At 41.4% G+C, this 21,427-nt stretch overlaps 1 protein-coding gene across 2 annotated transcripts in view; it reads right to left on the bottom strand.

Annotated features, from left to right (window-relative positions):
* The window catches only part of MMRN1 (multimerin 1), an 82,891-nt gene that overhangs the window by 19,435 nt on the left and 42,029 nt on the right, over positions 1–21,427 (bottom strand). The window contains exons 4-5 of one of the 2 annotated variants that reach the window (XM_034440482.3): positions 14,028–14,135; positions 10,094–10,258 (exon numbers count right to left, since the gene is read on the bottom strand). In XM_034440482.3, the coding sequence (XP_034296373.2) occupies positions 10,094–10,258; positions 14,028–14,135 (273 nt within the window). The remainder of the gene's footprint in view (positions 1–10,093; positions 10,259–14,027; positions 14,136–21,427) is intronic. The other variant, XM_034440483.3, reaches the window with a different exon arrangement.

The raw sequence follows: 21,427 nt of genomic DNA, 5'->3' as shown, positions 1-21,427 counted from the left end.
AAAACCTTCTCATGCATCTCTTTGTTTATTATCTCTTTGTTTCTTAGATGTTTATCCCAACATAATCGTATGACTCTCTGTAGTGTACATGACTCTAGAACAGGGGTGAAATCCAGCAGGTTCTGACAGGTTCTGGAGAACTGGTAGCGGAAATTTTGAACAGTTTGGAGAACCAGTAGCAGAAATTTTGAGTAGTTTGGAAAACCGGAAAATGCCACCTCTGGCTGGCCCCAGAGTGGGGTGGGAATGGAGATTTTGCAATATCCTTCTCTCTGGCGTGGGGAGGGAATGGGGATTTTGCAGTGTCCTTCCCCTGCCACGCCCACCAAGCCACACCACGCCCACCAAGCCACGCCCACAGAACTGATAGGGAAAAAAATTGGATTTTACCACTGCTCTAGAATGTCTATATTAAATGTCATAAAATTCTAAAAGGCCCAAAGGAGTGGAGGATGCCAAAGTTCCTCTGATGTTATCCAATTAATTTAAAAAGTTCACCAAAATCCCAACTCTGTTCTAATTTGGGGCAAGTTTAACTTCTAGGAGAAAGACTGGAAAAGTATCAGAGGGCAGGACAAGGAACAATGGATGGAAACTAATCAAAGAGAGAAGCAACCTCGAATTAAGGAGAAACTTCCTAACTGTAAGGACAATTAACCAGTGGAACAGCTTGCCTCCAGAAATCATGGGTGCTCCATCACTGGAGGTTTTTAAGAAGAGACTGGACAGTCACTTGTCTGAATTAGTATAGTTTCTCCTGCTTGATCAGGGGGATGGATTAGAAGACCTCCAAGGTCCCTTTCTCTTCTCTTCTCTTCTCTTCTGATTCTGATTCTTCCACAACATGGGAACCAGGGTTTCAGCTCACATGATTACCTTTGTGGAATAATTTAGAACTTGAGGGTCATCTTAAAGATGATATTGTCAGGTGCAAAGAATCAGGACCATCTTAGATTGCATCATAAAAAATGTTTTTAAGCCTATACAGAAGAATCTGGTCAACTCAACACTAAATTGGCACCAGAGAAGAGTCAAGGGAATTCAGGAGGGATTGGACTTGGTCGCTTGTGAGAACATAATGATTCTAAGCTGATGACACACTTAATTCTGCCCTCCAGTTCTGCTTGTTCTTGTCTTAGTGATATAGGATTAATGGAATGGAAGTGAATGAGGTGGTGGCCAGTTTCATGGGCAATGCCCATGCCTTGTGAGAAGGGAAATATATCCTGCAGTTTGCCCATTTGTTTTTTATACCCTGTACACCACAATACTATATGCCATCCCTGCCTCAACTGACAAAATTCATTGAATGCAAAGAAAAGTTGTGGGTGTCAGACCTGGAAGCCATCTTTCTACTTTTGTGCCTTCAGGCTTCAGGCCTGCCACAAATTCTACTGTGGAAAATGGGAGGGGGGATTGTATGGAGTGAAGAAGATATGTAGTCAAAATAGAATTCTTTTAGAAAGTCAAGGCCAATGTGCCCTGCAGCTGTGCTGAGAAGAATGAGGACGTATCTTCTGTTCCGGAGGGCACCTGATTTGTTCGTGTGATGGACGTGTGGGTGAGGACTTGAACTTTCTCTTGGGTGAGGAAAACCCAGAAGCTCTCAGATTCGGGTTTTCACAGATGTGCCAATATGACATCTCTAATAAAAATTAGCTTTGAGGAAACTCAAGCCTCGGAGTTTGATTTCGTTGGGGGTGTTACTTGGAACCCTGACAGTGGGCTTACAGATAAGACAGAGGCTGCTGTAATTGCCTTAAATGTCCTAAGTAAAAATCCCTCTTGGCTGAAAGAGAAATACATACCCAGAGAAACCTCTAATATGTGTGACAACTGCCTTGCTTGTAGGCAAGTAAACACAAAATAGTGATATGTTTATTTACTTGTTTGCACTTTTACCCAGCCTGTATGAGAAATCTTCTTTGTCAGTCCAGCATTATAAGGAATTAAGATATACTCTGAAGAGGTGTAATTTAGATGAATTAGATCTAATTAAAGAAGGCACCCGACTTTGATCGATTCAGCATATTTAATATTGATGAATATCTTTTGAGAAGGGAATACGCAGAAATAGGTTTAATGATGTTCTACCAGGTGGAAAAGACAAATATGGCAATGTATATATTAATCTACATACATGCCAGGGGCAGGTTTCAAAACCGATCGCTCGTGAGCACACGCGTGAGCGCACGCACATGCAACACTTTTGCGCATGCGCAGAAGCTTCTGCACATGCGCAGAAATGTCTGGGCGGGCGGGTGGGTGGGCAGAGCCTCCCGCCACCACCGCTACCGATTCGCCCGATCTGGGGTGAACCGATAGCAACCCATCACTGATACATGTGCACCTAAAATGGATGAGTTTGACTAAAGTTGAAAAGCTATTCTCAATAAGCAGAAGAAATGGTTAATTATGTGTCAAGAACATAATTTTAATCTAACGGAGCAAGAAAAACGAAGAATGAAAGATTTAACTAACTGGAATATAAGGAAGAACTTGCGACCATGTGATATCAAAACCGAGGCAAGTCCTATGGGGATCAATCTCAAACCCTTAATAAGTGCTAATTAGCTCAAGAAACTACACAAGCACTAATTGCTTCGCGAAGGCCACTTTCAACTAAAAAGAAAGAATAATCTCACAGGTGTTGATGTCCGAAGGGCTCAATCTACTACAAGATTTCAAAATAAGTGGAATAAGTAGCCTCTAACCTGAGGCTTCCTTATCTGGGTAGCTTCTAAAAAAGCCTGTAGCATTGAGATTTCATTGATATTATAAAGCACAGCCTAATTTTTCTTATTTCAGCACACTAATCTAAGGGCAAGGACAAAAACATTTTAATGGGCAATGTTCTTGGAATGTTGTACAAACACCATAAAAGCAGGACAATTACAGAGTCTGAAGCATTTCATGGACATTATCTTGATCATTCTTACAGCAGCTTGTTAGGTCATGACTACTAAGAAATCCAGGTGTCAACCCTGAAGTTGGTCAAACTGGGGCCATTTTCCTTTTGTAATTCCCTAGGGAGGTTTCTTTTCTCATTGCTTCAGGGCTGACGCAGCCTGGAGCAAAGGAGCCAGGAAAGTGGGTGTAGAGATAGCTGGGGTATTGTAGCCTAAATAAAATTCTTTCCCCTGGGAAGCAAGGATGTTGGTGCAGGTGCCTGGATTGTATGCTGATTGGACCATGTGACTGGAGACTCGGGGAGGGGAAGTGACAAAGTTTTACTTTTAATTGGGTGAAAAACCAGGGAGCACTTAGAGCTGGTTTTTCACCAGGATCATGCCAATTTGATAAAAAGGTAAAGGTTCCCCTCGCACATATGTGCTAGTCATTCCCAACTCTAGGGTGCAGTGTTCATCTCCGTTTCAAAGCCGAAAAGCCAGCGCTGTCCAAAGATGTCTCCATGGTCATGTGGCCGGCATGACTAAACACTGAAGGAGCACGGAATGCTGTTACCTTCCCACCAAAGGTGGTCCCTATTTTTCTACTTGCATTTTTTATGTGTTTCCGAACTGCTAGGTTGGCAAAAGCTGGGACAAGTAATGGGGTGAGCTCCCATTATACGGCACTAGGGATTCGAACTGCTGAACTGCAACCTTTCGATCGACAAGCTCAGTGTCTTAGCCACCGAGCCACTGCATCCCTATCAGTGGTGGGTTTCAAAAAAATTTACTACCGGTTCTGTGGATGTGGCCTGATGGGCATGGCATGGCTTGGTGGGCATGGCAGGGGAAGGATACTGTAAAATCTCCAATCCCACCCCAATCCAGGGGAAAGTTACTGCAAAATCCCCATTTCCTCCCGATCAGCTGGGACTTGGGAGGCAGAGAATAGATGGGGGCGGGGTCAGTCAGAATGTTTACTACCGGTTCTCCAAACTACTCAAAATTTCCACTACCGGTTCTTCAGAACTGGTCAGAACCTGCTGAAACCCACCTCTGGTCCCTATCTATTGGGACAATTTGATATGTCCCAATAAAATGTTCTTTAAGGAATTGCCTGCCTCGGAGTTCTTATTAAATGTTATGTGTTACTTGGAACCCTGACACCCTTGTGAAGTTCTGTCACAATTGACTTGGGAACAACTTCCCAATGGGAAGAAATAGATAACTTTTGAGCCTATATGAATTTGAGTTAAACCTTCTTTTACAGACATCAGTGTTTTAAAGAGATGAGAATTGAACGGGACAGACCCAGCTTGAAGTCTCCATCTCACAGTTTCTGGATAACTTTATGCCAAACGCTCCATCAGCCCCACCTGCCTGATTGTCAGGGTGCAATGACCCACCATGAAGTCTTGGGGGTGAGGGAGTGTAATAAAAATACAATAATAAAATATTTCCCATGTTCCACTTGCTTAAAGGAGTTCCAAAAGGGGAGAAAACTATGGCAGGAAAAAAAAAATAATCCCCAGACCTGGAATGACAAATAAATAGCTTGGCAAAAGCACCATTTTCCCAAGAACCATTAACCTTTATCCATCCTCTGGATACAGGATGCTCAGATTGAACATGGAGAATAATGCTCATTGTCCTTTCTTCCCAGCTAGGTCTCTTCATTGAGTTTGTAGCTAAATCTCAACCCTCTGCCCCATACCAGGGTTTGTTGAAGCTATTTCTCCTTCTCTCCCAGTTAATTCTCTAGTTGACTTTTGATAAAGAGCAGGGAGGGAAGAGGGATGAGGACAATTCCGAGGTTGTGTTAAGCTATGCAAAGGTCAGCTTTGAAAATAGGGTGGAAGGTTGCACAAAACAAATGGAGAAGGCATGACAGATCCACTGGGAGCCTGGAAGACATAAATCTAATATGGTCAGAAAACAGAAAGGCAAAAAAAAAAAAAAAGCACAAAGGCAGAATCTGCCATCACAAGCGAAGTAAGACATCAGAATTTGTGAAGCCACGGGAATTGACAAATTAGTGGACTCCAAAGGTTGTATGATTTTGATGCCTCTGTGTGTGTGTGTGTGTTTGTGCACACGCACACGTACCTTAGAATGAAGATGTGAATAGGAATTTTTTTTTTTAAGAGCAAGGCCTTAACAAAACTGAAAAGATTCCATCGAAACTCTCAGGCCAACCATAAGGTCTCACCGGTTTTGATGGGAAAGATTGACAATGTATTTAAGTCTTTCCTTGTTGAAACCAGTGACATTGAAAAGGGACAACTCACTCTGATTTTATACTTCAATACATTGGAAGGTTGGCAACTAACCCGTGAACTCAGGTGTAGCATAGTTTTATGGTCATCGTTCCATTCAAATTCTTGGCATCCAGGTAATCAATAATGGTAATGAAAACTTTCTCACCTATTGATTTGCATTTCCTGGGTCTCTTTCTCTTGATTGTTCCCAAGATTGATTATGCCACAACCCCAGAGTAACAGACTAAGACCTTATTTGAAAACTACAAAAGCGTCACCGAGTCACAGGAAGAAGATGGAGAGAGAAGGACCCTAAAAATAGCTTTACATTAGGGCAGTGTTTCTCAACCTTGGTAGCTTGAAGATGGGTGGAGCGCTGGCTGGGGGATTCTGGGAGTTGAAGTCCACCCATCTTCAAGCTTCCAAGGTTGAGAAACACTGCATTAGGGGATAGGAGAGTTCAGTAGAAAGAGGTGGTCAGGTTGGGAAATAAGACTTTTTTTGATGGACAAAGATGCTGCTACATTGTAGAGCAATTTTGAAGAAATATTAACTGTTTATTCTGAAGAACAACTACTCTCGGAATCCATATAGGAAGCAGTTCAAAGGCAAGGGGAATGGATCATGGAAAGATTGCAACACTTTCATATAGGAACACTGGTGGTAGGGGCAATGCAATTCATAAATAACTAATATAAATCAAAGACATATACTAGACAGCTTACTAAAAAAGCAGAGACATCACCCTGCCAACAAAAGTGTGTATAGTCAAGGATATGGTTTTCCCAGTTGCAATGTATGGCTGTGAAAGTTGGACCATAAGAAAAGCTGAGCGCCAAAGAATGGAGGCCTTTGAACTCTGGTGCTGGAGAAGGCTCCTGTGAGTCCCTTGGACTGCAAGGCGATCAAACCCGTCAGTCCTAGAGGAGATCAACCCTGACCGCTCTTTAGAAGGCCAGATCCTGAAGATGAAACTCAAATATTTTGGCCACCTAATGAGAAGGAAGGACTCACTGGAGAAGAGCCTAATGCTGGGAAAGATTGAGGGCAAAAGAAGAAGGGGACGGCAGAGAATGAAGTGGCTGGATGGAGTCACTGAAGCAGTCAGTGTGAGCTTAAATGGTCTCTGGGGGATAGTAGAAGACAGGAAGGCCTGGAGGAACATAGTCAATGGAGTTGCGATGGGTCGGACATGACTGCACAACTAACAACAACAACAAAATAAAAGAGAAACTTTGGCAGATTAAGAGTGCATTGAAGCTTTGCCTCCTGGACAAAGCTGACATAACCTGGTAAGAAAATTCAGTTTTGAAAAGCAGCTCTTCCCTTCTAATGGCCCAATTTTGTAAATACAGCTCATATACTGTATACGGATAGAAGGGTCCTTTAAACAGGGAAGAGTTACAGACATCCTTGGACTTAAAAAGAAAAATGTAGGAATCCTGCAGAATAGATTGTCCCTGGAGCAAAGGGAACAAGAAACTCTTCAGAACGTTTCAGCCACTGATAAACCTCACCGAACCTTCATAAATTCTCTCTGGGTGGACTCACATGATTTCTAATCCTTTTATTAAGTAGTGGACCGACATTCAAAATAAATATAAGTCTTAGAAGACAGGAGACAAGCATTGTTACATTGTAATGGCAATGTCTGAGATAGTATGATATGTGGTAAGTTGTTAGGATATATCCTTGTAAGACTGGTGCCATTGGGCATTTACTTATAAGGGCAGTATTGTTAGGAGTTTTTATGTAAGTAATGTTTCCACGGGACATGGTAGCTCAGTGGCTAAGACACAGAGCTTGTCAATCAAAAGGTCAACAGTTCAGCGGTTCGAATCCCTAGTGCTGCGTAACGGGGTGAGCTCCTGTTACTTGTCCCAGCTTCTGCCAACTTAGCAGTTCGAAAGCAAGTAAAAAATGCAAGTATAAAAATAGGGACCACCTTTGGTGGGAAGGTAACAGCGTTCCATGCACCTTTGGCATTTAGTCATGCTGGCCACATGACCATGGAGACGTCTTCGGACAGCGCTGGCTCTTCGACTTTGAAACAGAGATGAGCACCACTCTCTAGAGTCGGGTATAACTAGCACATATGTGTGAGGGGAACCTTTACCTTTACTAAAGAATGAGTATTATGGGGACGATTAACAGTATCTCTGTCACAATATCCTCCACATTTAGAGGTTAACAATTTATAGCAAAGTTCTTCCTGTAACAGTTGTCATAATTCTGACAATTCAGAGATAATGACTCTTGTTTTTGTTTGCAACAACAATGTACTATGCAGTGACCTTTGATCAGAATCTGCAGATTTGAACTTTGTTTAAGTGGATTGCAATAAAAAGGGGAAAACATGGATAAATGAAAGCAGCGTCTTTCTGTGCTAAATGTAGCACTAATATATTTCAGTAATTATGTTGGAATGCTGAATATTCTGTTTCACTGTTTCTGGACATCTCCAATAGAAAGGACAACATCAGGAGAATAAAATAAATTTCATAGGGAGTGTATGCTATGTGTAATTGTATATTAGAGTGCAGTCTGACATGCTATACATTCTAGATATACCGGTAACACTAGGAAGAAAAAGAAAAATAAGCTTGGTCATAATAAGGATTTCACTGGGAAACAAAGAACACAGAAAAGGAGTTCTTTATTGAATAGAATCCTAGATTGTGAAATTTAGGCATTAATTTCAATGCCTAGGTATCAATGTGATACACAATGCATTGTGTATCTAAGTCTCTACTTAGGACCTAACATACTGAATTTTGCATGATCCTTGTGATGATTGCAACTTTATTATGGGTTAATGTGCACGAAAAAAATGTGGAAAGGATGTGGAGAAATACTGCACATGACTTCTCTAATGGCACATTATAACCAAACATGTACATATTAACCCGAAGGGATTAGAGAAATGGATGAAAAGGAAGCAAAAAGGAAATGGGAAATATTCAACGAGATATGGAACCTATACCTAAATGTCAAGAGTGCCATGTAACAATAAAATACACCGAGGGTAGAGAGAGGACGGGATGAATAAGAGAGAAGGTGTAAATATCAGTACGGCTAAAGCAACATTGTTTAAGTGCAACATTCAGAGTTTAACAATCCTAGAGGCAAGCCAGAAATGGACTATAATTTATCATGATGTCTTCTAATAGCTGTTGTGAGCTCAAAGGCATGTCATTTATTCAAACTCTGCTGCTAGTGAAATGGCAATAATTTCAGGCAAAAATGGAAATTTAGCAGCAAATTTTGCAAATGATGAACAATAAAAATAAAGGATACTAGTCACGTTCTGGATTGGATAGGCCTCGTACTTTTTTTCCTGGCCAAATCTCTTTCTGGCACTTATATTAACTTTTGAAGATCCCTGCTTGGATCCCTGCCTTCTCAAGTTATATTTTCAAGACTTTAAAAGTACAATTTCAAGATGTCCCAAATGCAAATGAAGGGCATTAAGTGGCTACCAGAAGGAGGTTCTTCTCCGTGATGGCATCCTCAAAATGGAATGTTCTCCTTGACAATGTTTATCTAGCATCAGTGTTGTTATATTTATAGCCATTTTTTTTAAAAAAAAATCCCAGATGATTACATTGAAAAATGATTTAATGCATTTAGGTTGTGATTCTATGACCTTATGATCCTAAAGCAACCTAGAGCTTTAGCTCTCAATCATGAAGAAGACAATCCAGCATTGATTCCTTCATTATACCATTATGTAGGCAATCTCTGCTTTGCCAATGCTTTCTAAGCTGGCACATTTCAGTCTTCGAAGACCGTAAAGGAGGCATGTGGAAGAGCCGAGTAACCAAACAATCCAAAGCTCTTCCAGTTCGTATCACAATATCAACCATAACAGAAATTTTAAATTTAAATTCTATGTTTGCATTATCTTATGCATTTTAATTGGTTCATGTCAATGACTCCAGAAATTTCATTTACGGGTTATCACTGATAGCGATAACACTGCGACCAGCAAGAACCATACTATTGAATGAGTAGAATAAGCATCCATTATCTAACATGCATCACATGAAGCCAGCTTGCAATAGGATCCTTCCTTATTCTTCCATTCATACAATGCACTGACTCATCAGCTGGATTGTTCATATTGTAAGAAGAGCTTTTCAAAGCAGCCCAGCAGGAAAATGAGCTGCTGGCTTGAAAAATATGCAAGTAATACTGAAAATCAGGAGAAGACAGTATCTTCATTGTGTATCCTGTCCACACTAATTTCTTTTGCGCCAGTATAACCTCTGGTCATATCAGTATTTCATGCATTTTAAAACACAATAAAAACCTGCATATAGTTAGCAGGGGTAGAATGCGGTTGCAAACTATGAGCGTTGTTGGCTGAATCGTATCCCTACTGGTGGTTGGGAGCATATCCTGTGATGAAAGAAAGGAAGGAAGGAAGGAAGGAAGGAAGGAAGGAAGGAAGGAAGGAGGGAGGGAGGGAGGGAGGGAGGGAGGGAGAGGGAGGGAGGAAGAGCAGGGGTGGGAGGGAAGGAGGAAGGAAGGAAAGAAAGAAGGAAGGAAGGAAAGAAAGAAAGGAAGGAGGGAGGGAGAGGGAGGAGGAGCAGGGGTGGGAGGGAAGGAGGAAGGAAGGAAGGAAAGAAAGAAAGAAAGAGGGAGGGAGGAGGAGGAGGAGGAGGAGGGAGGAGGAGAGAGGAGGAGGGAAGAGGAGAGAGGAGGAGGAGTAGGGGAGGGAAGGAGGGAAGGAGGAAGGAAGGAAGGAAAGAAGGAAGGAAGGAAGGAAGGAAGGAAGGAAGGAAGGAAGGAAGGACTAAATAATATAGACTTCTTTGCAGAATATGGAATATTGCAACAGCAAGAGCTGGTTATTTCTTCCTCCCCTCTGACCCCCCCTTTCTTGCTCTTTTCTTGGCACTTTTAAATAGGTGAGTGATTGCATTAATTTCTTTCTTTTACCTTTTAGAAAATCTTGGCTCTTATCTTCATTGATTTTGCCTTCCAGAGAGGAAAGCTTCTGGCTCACGTCTCTCATGATGACTGAAATGTTGTCAACCTTCTTCTGTAGCAAAGTCAGTTTCATCTCCTGGCTGCTAATCTGTTCATTCACTTTTTGTGCAACTGCTGAATGGGGGGGTGGGGAAGGGGAGAGAAATAGAAAAAAAATTGCAATAAAAACAGAAGATATTGACTGCAAGGGAAAAAAAATGGATTCACCCAAATAGAACCCACAGCCTATTGTCAGAAAAGAGGGTGAAAAGTTTCTTTGGTCATTCAAGTGAGTTTTCCATTTTTATTTTTATTTTTTTGTCATGCACCTTGAGTTTCTACAAGCAACAGTCACCAATAATGGCTGAATGAGCCATATTCATTATAGGGTAGTTATAATTCCAGGAGAGTCTATTGAACAGTTAACAGAAATTTAATGAGCGTAAGTGGAGTCTTTGTCCACCTAGTCAATTTCTGGTTTTACTGTTTCAATAAATGCATTATACTCTAGGCGACTGGTCCTATGAAGGAATTGAACTGTCATTGTGTTAAGAGGAATTTGCAGTGCAAAAATTAAATCACACTTCAGCAATCTATTGCTCCTTTAGCAATGGCCGCTACAGTTCATTTTCCCTGAGAACGAATTTATTTATTTATTTTAATTGCTTATGAAACTTGTATTCCTCCCATCTCATTCAAGGCAACTCTAAGTGGCTTACAGACATTAAATAAAATATAGTGTAAAACATTAAAACAATAAACATTTCCTGTCCAAAATATCTAAAGTAGAGTAGTGGCCAAAATTGTGGAAACCTTTTGGGAAAAGTGTATTTTTGAGGTTTGATGGCTAATAACACCACTTTTTTTTTTTTTTTTTTTTTTTGAGATTCAAGATAATCATATTCTACTGCTGGAATGGCCTGAGAATAGCCCAGACCTTAACCCAATTGAAAATTGATGGAGCCGACTAAAGAAACTTGTTAGTCAGAAGCGACCCAGCAATAAAACCCAGTTAATAGAAGCAATCGTTCCATCTTGGTTTCACATTATAACAGCTGCAAAACTAAAAGACTTGGTTCACTCCATGGGAAGACACTGTAAGGACATAATTCATGCTAAAGGTTACCCAATTAAGTAATAACTGACATTTATTTTGAGACGACTTCGAACCTTGACAGTATATCTCATTTTTTCTATGGTGATAATTTTTGTATATCTCAGTTTTCTATGTGTTTCACTTTTCTTCTTTATACTGTAACTGCTATTCTAATAGCAAACCCTTCATAAAAGTTATTGCATTACATTCTTGATTAAATTATCTTTCCATTGATATATAATTTTATGGTACTACTCCAGAAAAAAAAAAGTTGTGTTATTAGCTAGTTTTAGAAAATACACTTTTCCCAAAAGGTTTCCACAATTTTGGCCACTACTGTATACAATCTTGGATGAAGCCTCATCCAGCCTCTTTCTTAAAATATCCACCCAAATGCAAATAGATAGAACAGCCTGAAATTAACTCCCCTAATGCCATTTTCTGTCCTTTTCCAAAGATTTTAGTATGGAAATGGGAGCAGTTTGCCTCCCAGAGGCTCCTGTTCCATTCTCAGCATTTTATTTATATGTTTATTTATTTACTAGCTTACTTATTTGCATCCTGCCTTTATTATTTTTACAAATAACTCAAGGCAATGAATATACCGGCCAAATAGATTTTAGCACCCATCTGAAAGAAGCGGGGAGAAGATCAGCAGCAGAGGTGAGTTCTACTTACTTTTAGTACCAGTTCGCAATGGGATTGCACGTGCGCGATCCCTTTGCTCGGGCACGCGCCTTCCTTCTGCGCATGCACAGATCGCAGCAGATGACAACATCCGGGGTGGTGGGTGGAACCTCCCACCAGTTTTACTACCAGTCCAAACCGGGGGCAATCCACCACTGATCAGCAGGTCCCTCCACAATACCAGAAATGTGGGGAGAGGACTCCCCCCCCCCAAGTGGTAAGGGCCTGATGGTCGTGGGGAGCTGGATGGTCTTTTGTAACTAACCAAGTTGGGATGGCTAACATTACACAACACACCCTTCCATCCTCCTCCTATTTTCCTTGTAACAGAAACCCCATCAGGTGGGTTGGGCTGAGAGAGGGACTGGCCCAAAGTCACCCAGCTGCTCCTTCCCTCCCCATCCTGTTTAATTCTATTTTGATTGAATTTATGATCTCTATTTATTGTCTTAATATTTAATATTATGCTTTATTTAATGTCTGTAAGCCACTTAGATAAATACCTAAATGGCTAAGGTGCAGTGGTGGTATTCAGTTGGTTCTATCATGTCCCATTTTTGACACTCTGCGCATGTGCGGGAGGCTCTGTGCATGCGTGGAGATGGCACATGCAAGTGAAGCGATTGCGTGCACGCGCTCACATTTGCCAACTGGTAGCAAAGGTAAGTGAATACCACCCCTACTAAGGTGGGATTAGAACTCACAGTCTTCCACTTTCTAGCCTGGTGACTAGAAACTGAACTCTCACAAAATCACACAAAAATTCCAGTAATCTCACCCCAAAAAACAACCAAGAACAAACCTCTCCTTTCCCTCCCCAAAAATTGATCTCCACCCCTTTTGTTGACATCAATCATTACTTGTTGGCCTCCTAACACCATTGGGAATCTTCTTCTTCCTAGCGTATTCCCGCAGGTGCAGGGTCCGCTTTTTGGATCATTGAGCGCCACTTTGCACGGTCAGCTGTGTCTCCAGGGCACAGGCCCGCGGCTTGCATATCTTTGTTGATGTTGTCTTGCCATCTCTGCTTTGGAAGCCCGTGAGGTCGCCGGCCATTGACTTCTAGTTGGTAGGCAGTCTTGGCAACGGTGGAAGGTGCTGCTCTCAGGACATGTCCATACCAATGGAGCTGGTCTTCTCTCATCTTCTCTATAATTGCTGCCACACCAAAATGCTGTTGAATGGTGTCATTTGTGATGTGGTCAAGAAGGGAGATGCCCGATATCCAAGGGAGCATTCGCATTTCCATGGCATGGAAGTAGCTTTCAGTCCCTGTTGTTGCTAACGCCATTCAGAATACGGATCCTGAAATGCATCCTTTTACCTTGAAACTTCCCCTAATTCAACCTACAGAGCTCATTTCCTTCCTTTATATTGCATTTGCTCTCAAGGAAACAATGATGGCACCCAACTACTACCCTTATTGCATAATAACACCTTCTATAGGGGAGCTGAAAAATTAAGGAAGATGCCAGAGGTGGGTGACTTGCTTTGCAGCATGCCAGCTAACCTATTTGGTTTTTAAAAAATTGAAACAATTTTTGGGGGAAAAAAAGAATCAGGTATAAGGAAGATGTCTGCAGATACGTGTCAATCCAAAGGCATCAAGGTGGCACACCTTGAAATAAAGTATTTCCAGAACAAAAGGCGTAGCGGTAGGCAGAAAATATTTCCCATTCATCTGTTTTTGCAAGAAGAATCCAAAGGGGTCGCAGCTGGTGTCTTGGCTTATAAAATAGCAAAAGTCTGATGGTCTATCTATAGTTTTCTCTGGATCACAGAATATAGCAGCAGCTAACAATATCCGACTTCTATAACCGTTGAATTCATGCCGTTGGAGCCCTTGACTCAGCATTGCTTTAGTTGTTCCTTATGAGGTCATTGTCAGATTATGCCTGAAAATGATTTTTTTGCTCATTTCGGTTCAGTAGCTCTCCTATAAGCCTATTCTCTATAAATATTCTCTTCTGCCCCCTCACCTTTCTGAATACAAGAAAAAAAACGCTCTGATGATTCAACCACACTCCGTGGTGTGAGGGAATCTCCTTTAGTTCTGGGTTTTAATAAACGGGATTGGCAGTGATAGTGCAGGGAACTATAATAATTACAATTACTACTGACCTTGGTCATTGGGCTCTTGCTGCTGCTGTTGGTTTCCCAGGGTTTGCCCAGTAGTAGCTGTGTTGCTCTCTGCCTGGTTGCTGTGGATGAGCGTTTGATCCTGTTGGGCTGAAAGAAGAACAAGCAGAAGGAGAAGGTTGGGTAAACTGTTCCAATGTGACTAATTCATTCAATAATCAACAATATTATGACCTGTTGGAGTCTTAGTGGACAATCAGTTAAATGTGAGCCAGGAGTGTGCAGCAGCAGCCAAAAAAGCCAATGCAATCCTAAGTAGCATTAACAGAGGGATACAATCAAGATCAAGTGAGGTACTAATCGGGGTGGGTTCTAAATGTTTTTACTACCGGTTCTGTGGGCGTGGCTTATTTTGTGGGTGTGGCTTGGAGGTCATGTGACTAGGTGGGCGTGGCTAGCTGGTCAGAGTCATTTCTGGAAGGGCCTTGCACTTACGACCAGTCCTCCCACTTACGACTCGACTCATTTGTTTGCTTTTAACACTGATCAGCTGTAGGACGGCCCTTTGAAGCCCCGCGGCAAGAGTTTAAACAGTTTTTTTCCTTCTAGTCATCAGCTGGGACTCAGGAGGCAGCAATAGATTGGGGATGGGACCAAATAAAAGGTAAGAATAACGTGGGTGGGGGTGGAGGGCGGGGGGGAGAACCGGTTTGGTGACGTCATATCGTCACCGCTACCGGCTCGGCCGAACCGGACCGAACCAGGAGGAACCCACCACTGGTACTAATACCACTCTATAAAGCCTTAGTAAGACCACACCTAGAATACTGCATCCAGTTTTGGTCACCATATTATAAAAAAACATGTTGAGACTCTAGAAAGAGTGCAGAGAAGAGCAACCAAGATGGATTAGGGGACTGGAGACTAAAACATAGGAAGAACGGTTACAGGAACTGGGCATGGCTAGTCTAGTGAAGAGAAGAGAAGGACCAGGGGAGAGATACTAGCATTCTTCCAATATTTGAGGGGCTGCCACAGAGAGGAGGAGGGTCAAGCTATTTTCCAAAGCACCTGAAGGCTAGACAAGGAATGATGGATGGAAACTGATCAAGGAGAGATTCAACCTGGAAATAAGGAGATTTTTTTCTGACAGTGAGAACAATCAACTAATGGAAGAGTTTGCCTTCAGAAATTGTGGAAGCTTCAACACTGGAGGCTTTCAATAAGAGATTGGACTGCCATTTGTCAGAAATGGTGTAGGGTCTTTGGGCAGGGGGTTGGACTAGATGGCCTACAAGTTCCCTTCCAAATCTGTTGATCTGTTAGTCTGTGCTCTTTGGTGCCCCTCCCCTTCTCAGACTTAAATATCTGTGCTAATTCTTCAGGCAGCTGTTCTGTCCATCTAGGCCACATGCTATGCTACCAGATTGTTAGAGGATGTGAAATGGTTAGAGTTCTTACCAAAGAAGATTAAAACTACCTCCTCCAGCTTTCAATTGATTGCAATTTGCAGAAGTTGCAAGATTTTCTCTACTTTATCATTAAAATCACTGGGAGATTGGCAAGCTTAACACCGCAGAGTTAGAAAAGAGCATTGAACAAGTCCGGTATAATAATTACATCACATCTTTTGCAGAGCTCCTATGATCCTGAGAAAGAGTAATCCAGATAATTGGTTTCTGTTAAATTGAGTAACTTCTGATAGGTATCAATCTGGATCTCGGTGTTGCCTTTCAGCTAAAACTCTAGTAATTTTTGTACTGCTGGTTGAAAAATGGGCAGCAGGCTTGGGAAAGTGTTGAAATTTCACTAGGGAAAGGATCTTAGTGTTCCCTAATTTGACATAACTGCAAATTAAGGTTTTGTGTTCAACTACTGCTATTTGATTTTCTTTGGCCGATTGCTAAAGTGTGTTTGTGTATGCATAGCCATGTTGGGTAGAGAAGTTGCAACTTCTTAGTTAGGGCATAAACACAGGACAGCAGGAGGGATTGCGTAGGGAGAGAAAGGGGAAAAATAACTCTAGAAGTCAGGGGATAATTAATTCAATGTTCCTAAATACGAGACATCCAAAAACATTCTTGTCATTCAGGAAACTTGATATTGATTTGAAATCCTAAAGGACATCATTACTGTACAAAACTCAGTAAGCTTTATGGTAGAGTGGATAACTTTTTGGCTGTGCTACCAATTTTTGTAGGATATTCATTGTTGCATCTAGGAAATGACATTGTTATGAAGAGCTGGGTGTTATTTGATTTTGTTTTCTTTTCTTTTTGTCCACAAACATTTATCTGAAATAAATCATTTCTGTCTGTCCTGGATACACCTGAGATCAGCTTTTACATAGATAGATGATAGATAGATAGATAGATAGATAGATAGATAGATAGATAGATAGATAGATAGATAGATAGATAGATATAGATATATAGATATATAGATATATACCTAGACCTAGACCTAGACCTAGACCTATATCTATATCTATATCTATATCTATATCTATATCTATATCTATATCTATATCTATATCTATATCTATATCTATATCTATATCTATATCTAGCTAGCTAGCTAGCTTTGCTGGTTGTTGAATTCTGGTTGTTGAATTCTGGGAGTTGAAGTCCACAAGTCTTAAAGTTGCCAAGGGTGGTGACCCCTGAACTAGAGCTTTTCTGGAAAGATTCTGAGGCCCTTTGAGGTAAAACAATATTCCCTTCAAAGTAATCAGACAGATTCACTTCAGATGTCTGCATGACCTTATGGACTTTAAGTTGCTCTGAGAGAAGTATCTCAAAATTTGGAACATTTCTGTTGATGGATGCCCTAACAGAAAACAGATTTCTGTGCCAACACAACATAGATACTGTGTCTGCATCATTAATCTGTTTCTTGTTCAATTAGCCATTTATGCATCATTGCCCTGCATTTTTAGCAGCCTACCAGATTATAGGATGACAAATCAAAATTGTGCCATTTGGGAGTCTCACACTGCCTTCTCTCTGCCCTCTTTCCATGGGTGGCTTCTGCCCACTGACTTTGGTGTAGTAATTTGAACTTTAGTCTACAAACACATTTTTATGTCTTTTGCATGTTCCTCCTGCTCCTAGCAAATGTTAAGTCTTTGTCTGCTTATCCAATTCCAGGCCCAGTTGGGTGTCATTTTTGTGCAGACCAATTCATGAGCATATGACATACTTGAATTAAACATGTTATTTATTTTATAAATAAAGCGGACCCTGACCAGGAGGAGGAGGAGGAGGAGGAGGAGGAGGAGGAGGAGGAGGAGGAGGAGGAGGAGGAGGAGGAGGAGAAGGAGAAGAAGAAGAAGAAGAAGAAGAAGAAGAAGGAGAAGGAGAAGGAGAAGGAGAAGGAGAAGGAGAAGAAGAAGAAGAAGAAGAAGAAGAAGAAGAAGAAGAAGAAGAAGAAGAAGAAGAAGAAGAAGAAGAAGAAGAAGAAGAAGAAGAAGAAGAAGAAGAAGAAGAAGAAGAAGAAGAATTTTATAAACAGGGTCATTTTCTTCTTTTTCTGATTTTTTTTATGAGAATAGAATAGAATTCTTTATTGGCCAAGTGAGATTGGACACACAAGGAATTTGTCTTTGGTGTATATGCTCTCGGTGTACATAAAAGAAAAGATACATTCGTCAAGACACATAAGATACAACACTTAGTGATAATCATTTGAATCCATTCCTATAGGCTACAACAAATATGTAGATTCCAAAACCTGCGATGTGCACAGAAGCAGTTGAAAATGCCTCTGTAATGCAAAATCATTCTTTGCTATTTAGATAACTCTAAATTACCAGACAATTATTGTACTACCAAGGAGCCTTGGTAATACAGTGGTTTAAAGCACCCTGTTATTAACACAGCTGCCTGCAATTACTGCAGGTTCGAATCTTACCAGGCTCAAGGTTGACTCAGCCTTCCATCCTTTCTAAGGTAGGTTAAATGAGGACCCAGTTTGTGTGGGCAATAAGCTGACTTTGTATAAATATACAAAAGTATGAAGGCTATTGCTTAACGCATTGTAAGCCTCCCTGAGTCTCCGGAGAAGGGCGGCATATAAATCAAATTTTTTTAAAAAAATTGGTATGCTGGGACTATTGCCATCCTGAAGAGTTTCCAGACTGGTTTCCATTGCAGTTATAAAAAGCGAACAGGCAACTGTCTTCTGAAGAGCCTACCATTTCCATCCTTCCTAGCTACCAGATTCGGTATTTCCTCTGAAATACCGAGTTTGAAAACTGAAAGAAACTTGAAATGGTTTAAAAGAGACTTTTGTGGACAAGTAGCATTGATAACTGGGAGAATTTTATATATGCGTGTGTATGTGTGTGTTTAAGGTGAGCATACCATGCAATTGAGGAACCCCTATTATGATGCTGTTCCTTGGAATTTAATTAAAGGCAAGAAATCAAGCAGACTGTGCAAATTTGGAGGAAAATAGCTATACAGTGAGAGACAGAACATTCTCACATGTTCCCCTTATGGCCACTTTATGACTAAGCAAGTTGAAACATCACACACTCTATCATCCTTTGAAAGAATTTCTAGAGCCAATTTTGTTTCATCAGATTGAATGAGAAATGGGTCAATAAATGCATTTGATTTTCCCTGTCTGGCACTCTTTAAATTGTCTTAGTGCTCATCCCAGGAAATGTTTGTTTGTTTGTGTGTATGTGCATCCTGCCATTGTATGCTGCCTATTGTCATCACTTTAGGCAGCTTACAGTATGTTTGTGTGTGTGTGTGTACGCATACACAAACCCTGCTTTCTGCTACCAACAATCCTCATGTGAGTGAGGCTGACAAAAAGTGTATTGTAGTAGTAGCCAAGAAATATCCTGTGGATGATTAATGAACGTTAGCCACTTTCCAGTTGTTGGATCAAATCTGGAATAAAATCAAGTGAAAGGATTTTATTTTCTACAATTTTATCCAGCAATTTTGGAAATGCATCATTTTACTTCGTTGAGTCTATTCTGAATCAGGCCAGGGGGGAGTTTGCCTATTGCTATTAATATCACACTGTAGTCTTGATAAGAATGAGGAATAATTAAATCTATATTGAGACGTTACCCAAGGGACCCACAAGAGAACCGTATCATTTTTAATAAAGAAGGAACAAAATTGCACTCTAGGTACTTGAGAATACTCTGAACTGATCTCTTAAGAGAGTCACTTCCCAGTAAGTGTGAGCAGCAGTAATTCTATAGAAAATTACCTCCGCTAATGCAGGAGAGAACATCACATTACAAAGGGTTGCAATACTCAGTGTTTGTACATTACTAGTTGAGTATTCAAAGGGCTTCCTTTTTAGTATCATAAAGGTAAAGGTAAAAGTTCCCCTCACACATATGTGCTAGCCATTCCCGACTCTAGGGGGCGGTGCTCATCTCCGTTTCAAAGCCGAAGAGCCAGCGCTGTCCAAAGACGTCTCCGAGGTCATGTGGCCAGCATGACTAAACACCAAAGATGCACAGAAGGCTTTTACCTTCCAACCAAAGATGGTCTCTATTTTTCTACTTGCATTTTTTACATGCTTTCAAACTGCTAGGTTGGCAGAAGCTGGGACAAGTAACGGGAGCTCACCCCGTTACGCGGCACTAGGGATTCGAACCGCTGTACTGCCAACCTTTCGATCGACAAGCTCAGCGTCTCAGCCACTGAGCCACCGCATCCCTGTGTTTGCACATTACTCGTTGAGTATTCAAAGGGCTTCCTTTTTAGTATCATAGGAATGCTTAGGATGATTTCATGGGAGAGATCTGTACTCATCTCTATTTTTTTTTTAATAAAGGAATGCAATTTTAATTCTAAAAGGATGTCTTTTGTGGTGCTTTCTTCTGTATAAGGGAAAGTCAAACTAACTCTGACAAACACATCATGTGATGGACAGCAATAATATTCCAATGAGAGTCAGACAGACAGCTTAGAGTTGTTCACAGTCTCAGAAGACCCAGGTGTCAAACAATAAAGAAACCTCACCTTCCTTGGAGTATTAGAGAACAAAAACTAAGGGCACGGATGAGCAGTGGGTCCAGCTGTGATTTTGGGTTACTAAAGATCCATCTAGCTCAGGAATATATCTACAACAACTGGTAAAAATGCTCTCCAAGTTTTACGACAGAGATTCTTCTTATTAATATCTGGAGAAACTAAAGACTCAATGCTGATCGTATTTCTGAACAGATTAATTGTTCAAGGATAATGCTAAATTGTTACTCTCTCAATTAAAGCACATTTGATTCAATGGAATGGAAGAATCCACTCCGAGCACATTCAGATAGGGTTACTGGATTGAAGAACATATCACAATGAAGAACACGCTGCACTGTTTGCTCATACGTTTGTATTTAACTAGATGCAGAGTTGAATGTTTTAAGGCAAGGGGACTCCATTCAACAATAACAACAACAAAAGGCATTATGTGAAAAATTGGCATTGTGGACCAAGGTTCCAAACCATTTGCAGCAGTAACTTGACATGGGATGCAGTGCCTCTTATTAGCGTCATCAATAAAGGAGAATATGAGTGTCATACTTGATGCTCTCTGAGCTTGGTTGTTTGCTTCCAGACATTTCATCACCTGACTAAGTAACATTGTCAGTGCTAGTGAGTGTGGAGTTTCCTCCCTGTATACTGTATATACCAGTGAGGGCTAATCTTTTTGCTGTTGTGTGCCAAAAGAGGGGGGAGCGCAGGGGGTTTGCACGTGTGCATGCCCACACCCATAATTCAATGCACCCTGCCCCCCACCCCCATTGTTGTGGCCCATATGCGGCCTGTGCAGCTAGTAGCTGATTCAGAATGTGTGCTGCATTCTTTGGGGTTCATAGCTGGGGCAGAACATTCATATGCATGCATGACCTCCCCCCCCCCGAGCTCCCCCGCTTTTGGCACGCAATGGCCCAGTGGGCCCGTTTTTCACCCTTGCCAGGCTCCAGAGGCTTTCTAGGAGCCTGGGGAGGGCAAAAACTGCCTTTCCCACTACCACCCTAGAGGCCCTCCGGAGGCTGGAAATAGCCCATTTCCTCACATTCGGTGGACCCTGAAGGGCCGAAAATCAGGTGGCTGGCGTGTGCATGCATGCTGGAGCTGAGCTAGGGCAACGCTCATGTGCCCATAGATATGGCTCCGTGTGCCACCTGTGGCACACATGCCATAGGTTCACCATCACGGATATATACAGTAGCTTGCCTTGCCAGTGTTGGTGGGGACATGGTTTTCTTTCTGGTAGATCTTGATTAGGGTATTTTTAAAATTAGTTCCTTGCTCAAGTAGAAAACAATTCCCTAATCAAGGCATTACCAAAGAAGGAAAACAATCAAGCAGAAAATAATATCCTAATCAAGGAACCACCAAGGAGAAACACCACACCCCTACCAACTCTAAAAGAGCCTTGGTGGCGCAGCAGACTAAAGTGCTGTT

This window comes from Pantherophis guttatus, chromosome 8 (genome assembly GCF_059756535.1).
Source record: "Pantherophis guttatus breed Tessera chromosome 8, ASM5975653v1, whole genome shotgun sequence".
In the NCBI taxonomy this organism is placed as follows: Eukaryota; Metazoa; Chordata; class Lepidosauria; order Squamata; family Colubridae; genus Pantherophis; species Pantherophis guttatus.
The sequence above is the reverse complement of the archived record's forward strand: the minus strand, read 5'-3'. Positions and strand labels throughout refer to the sequence as shown.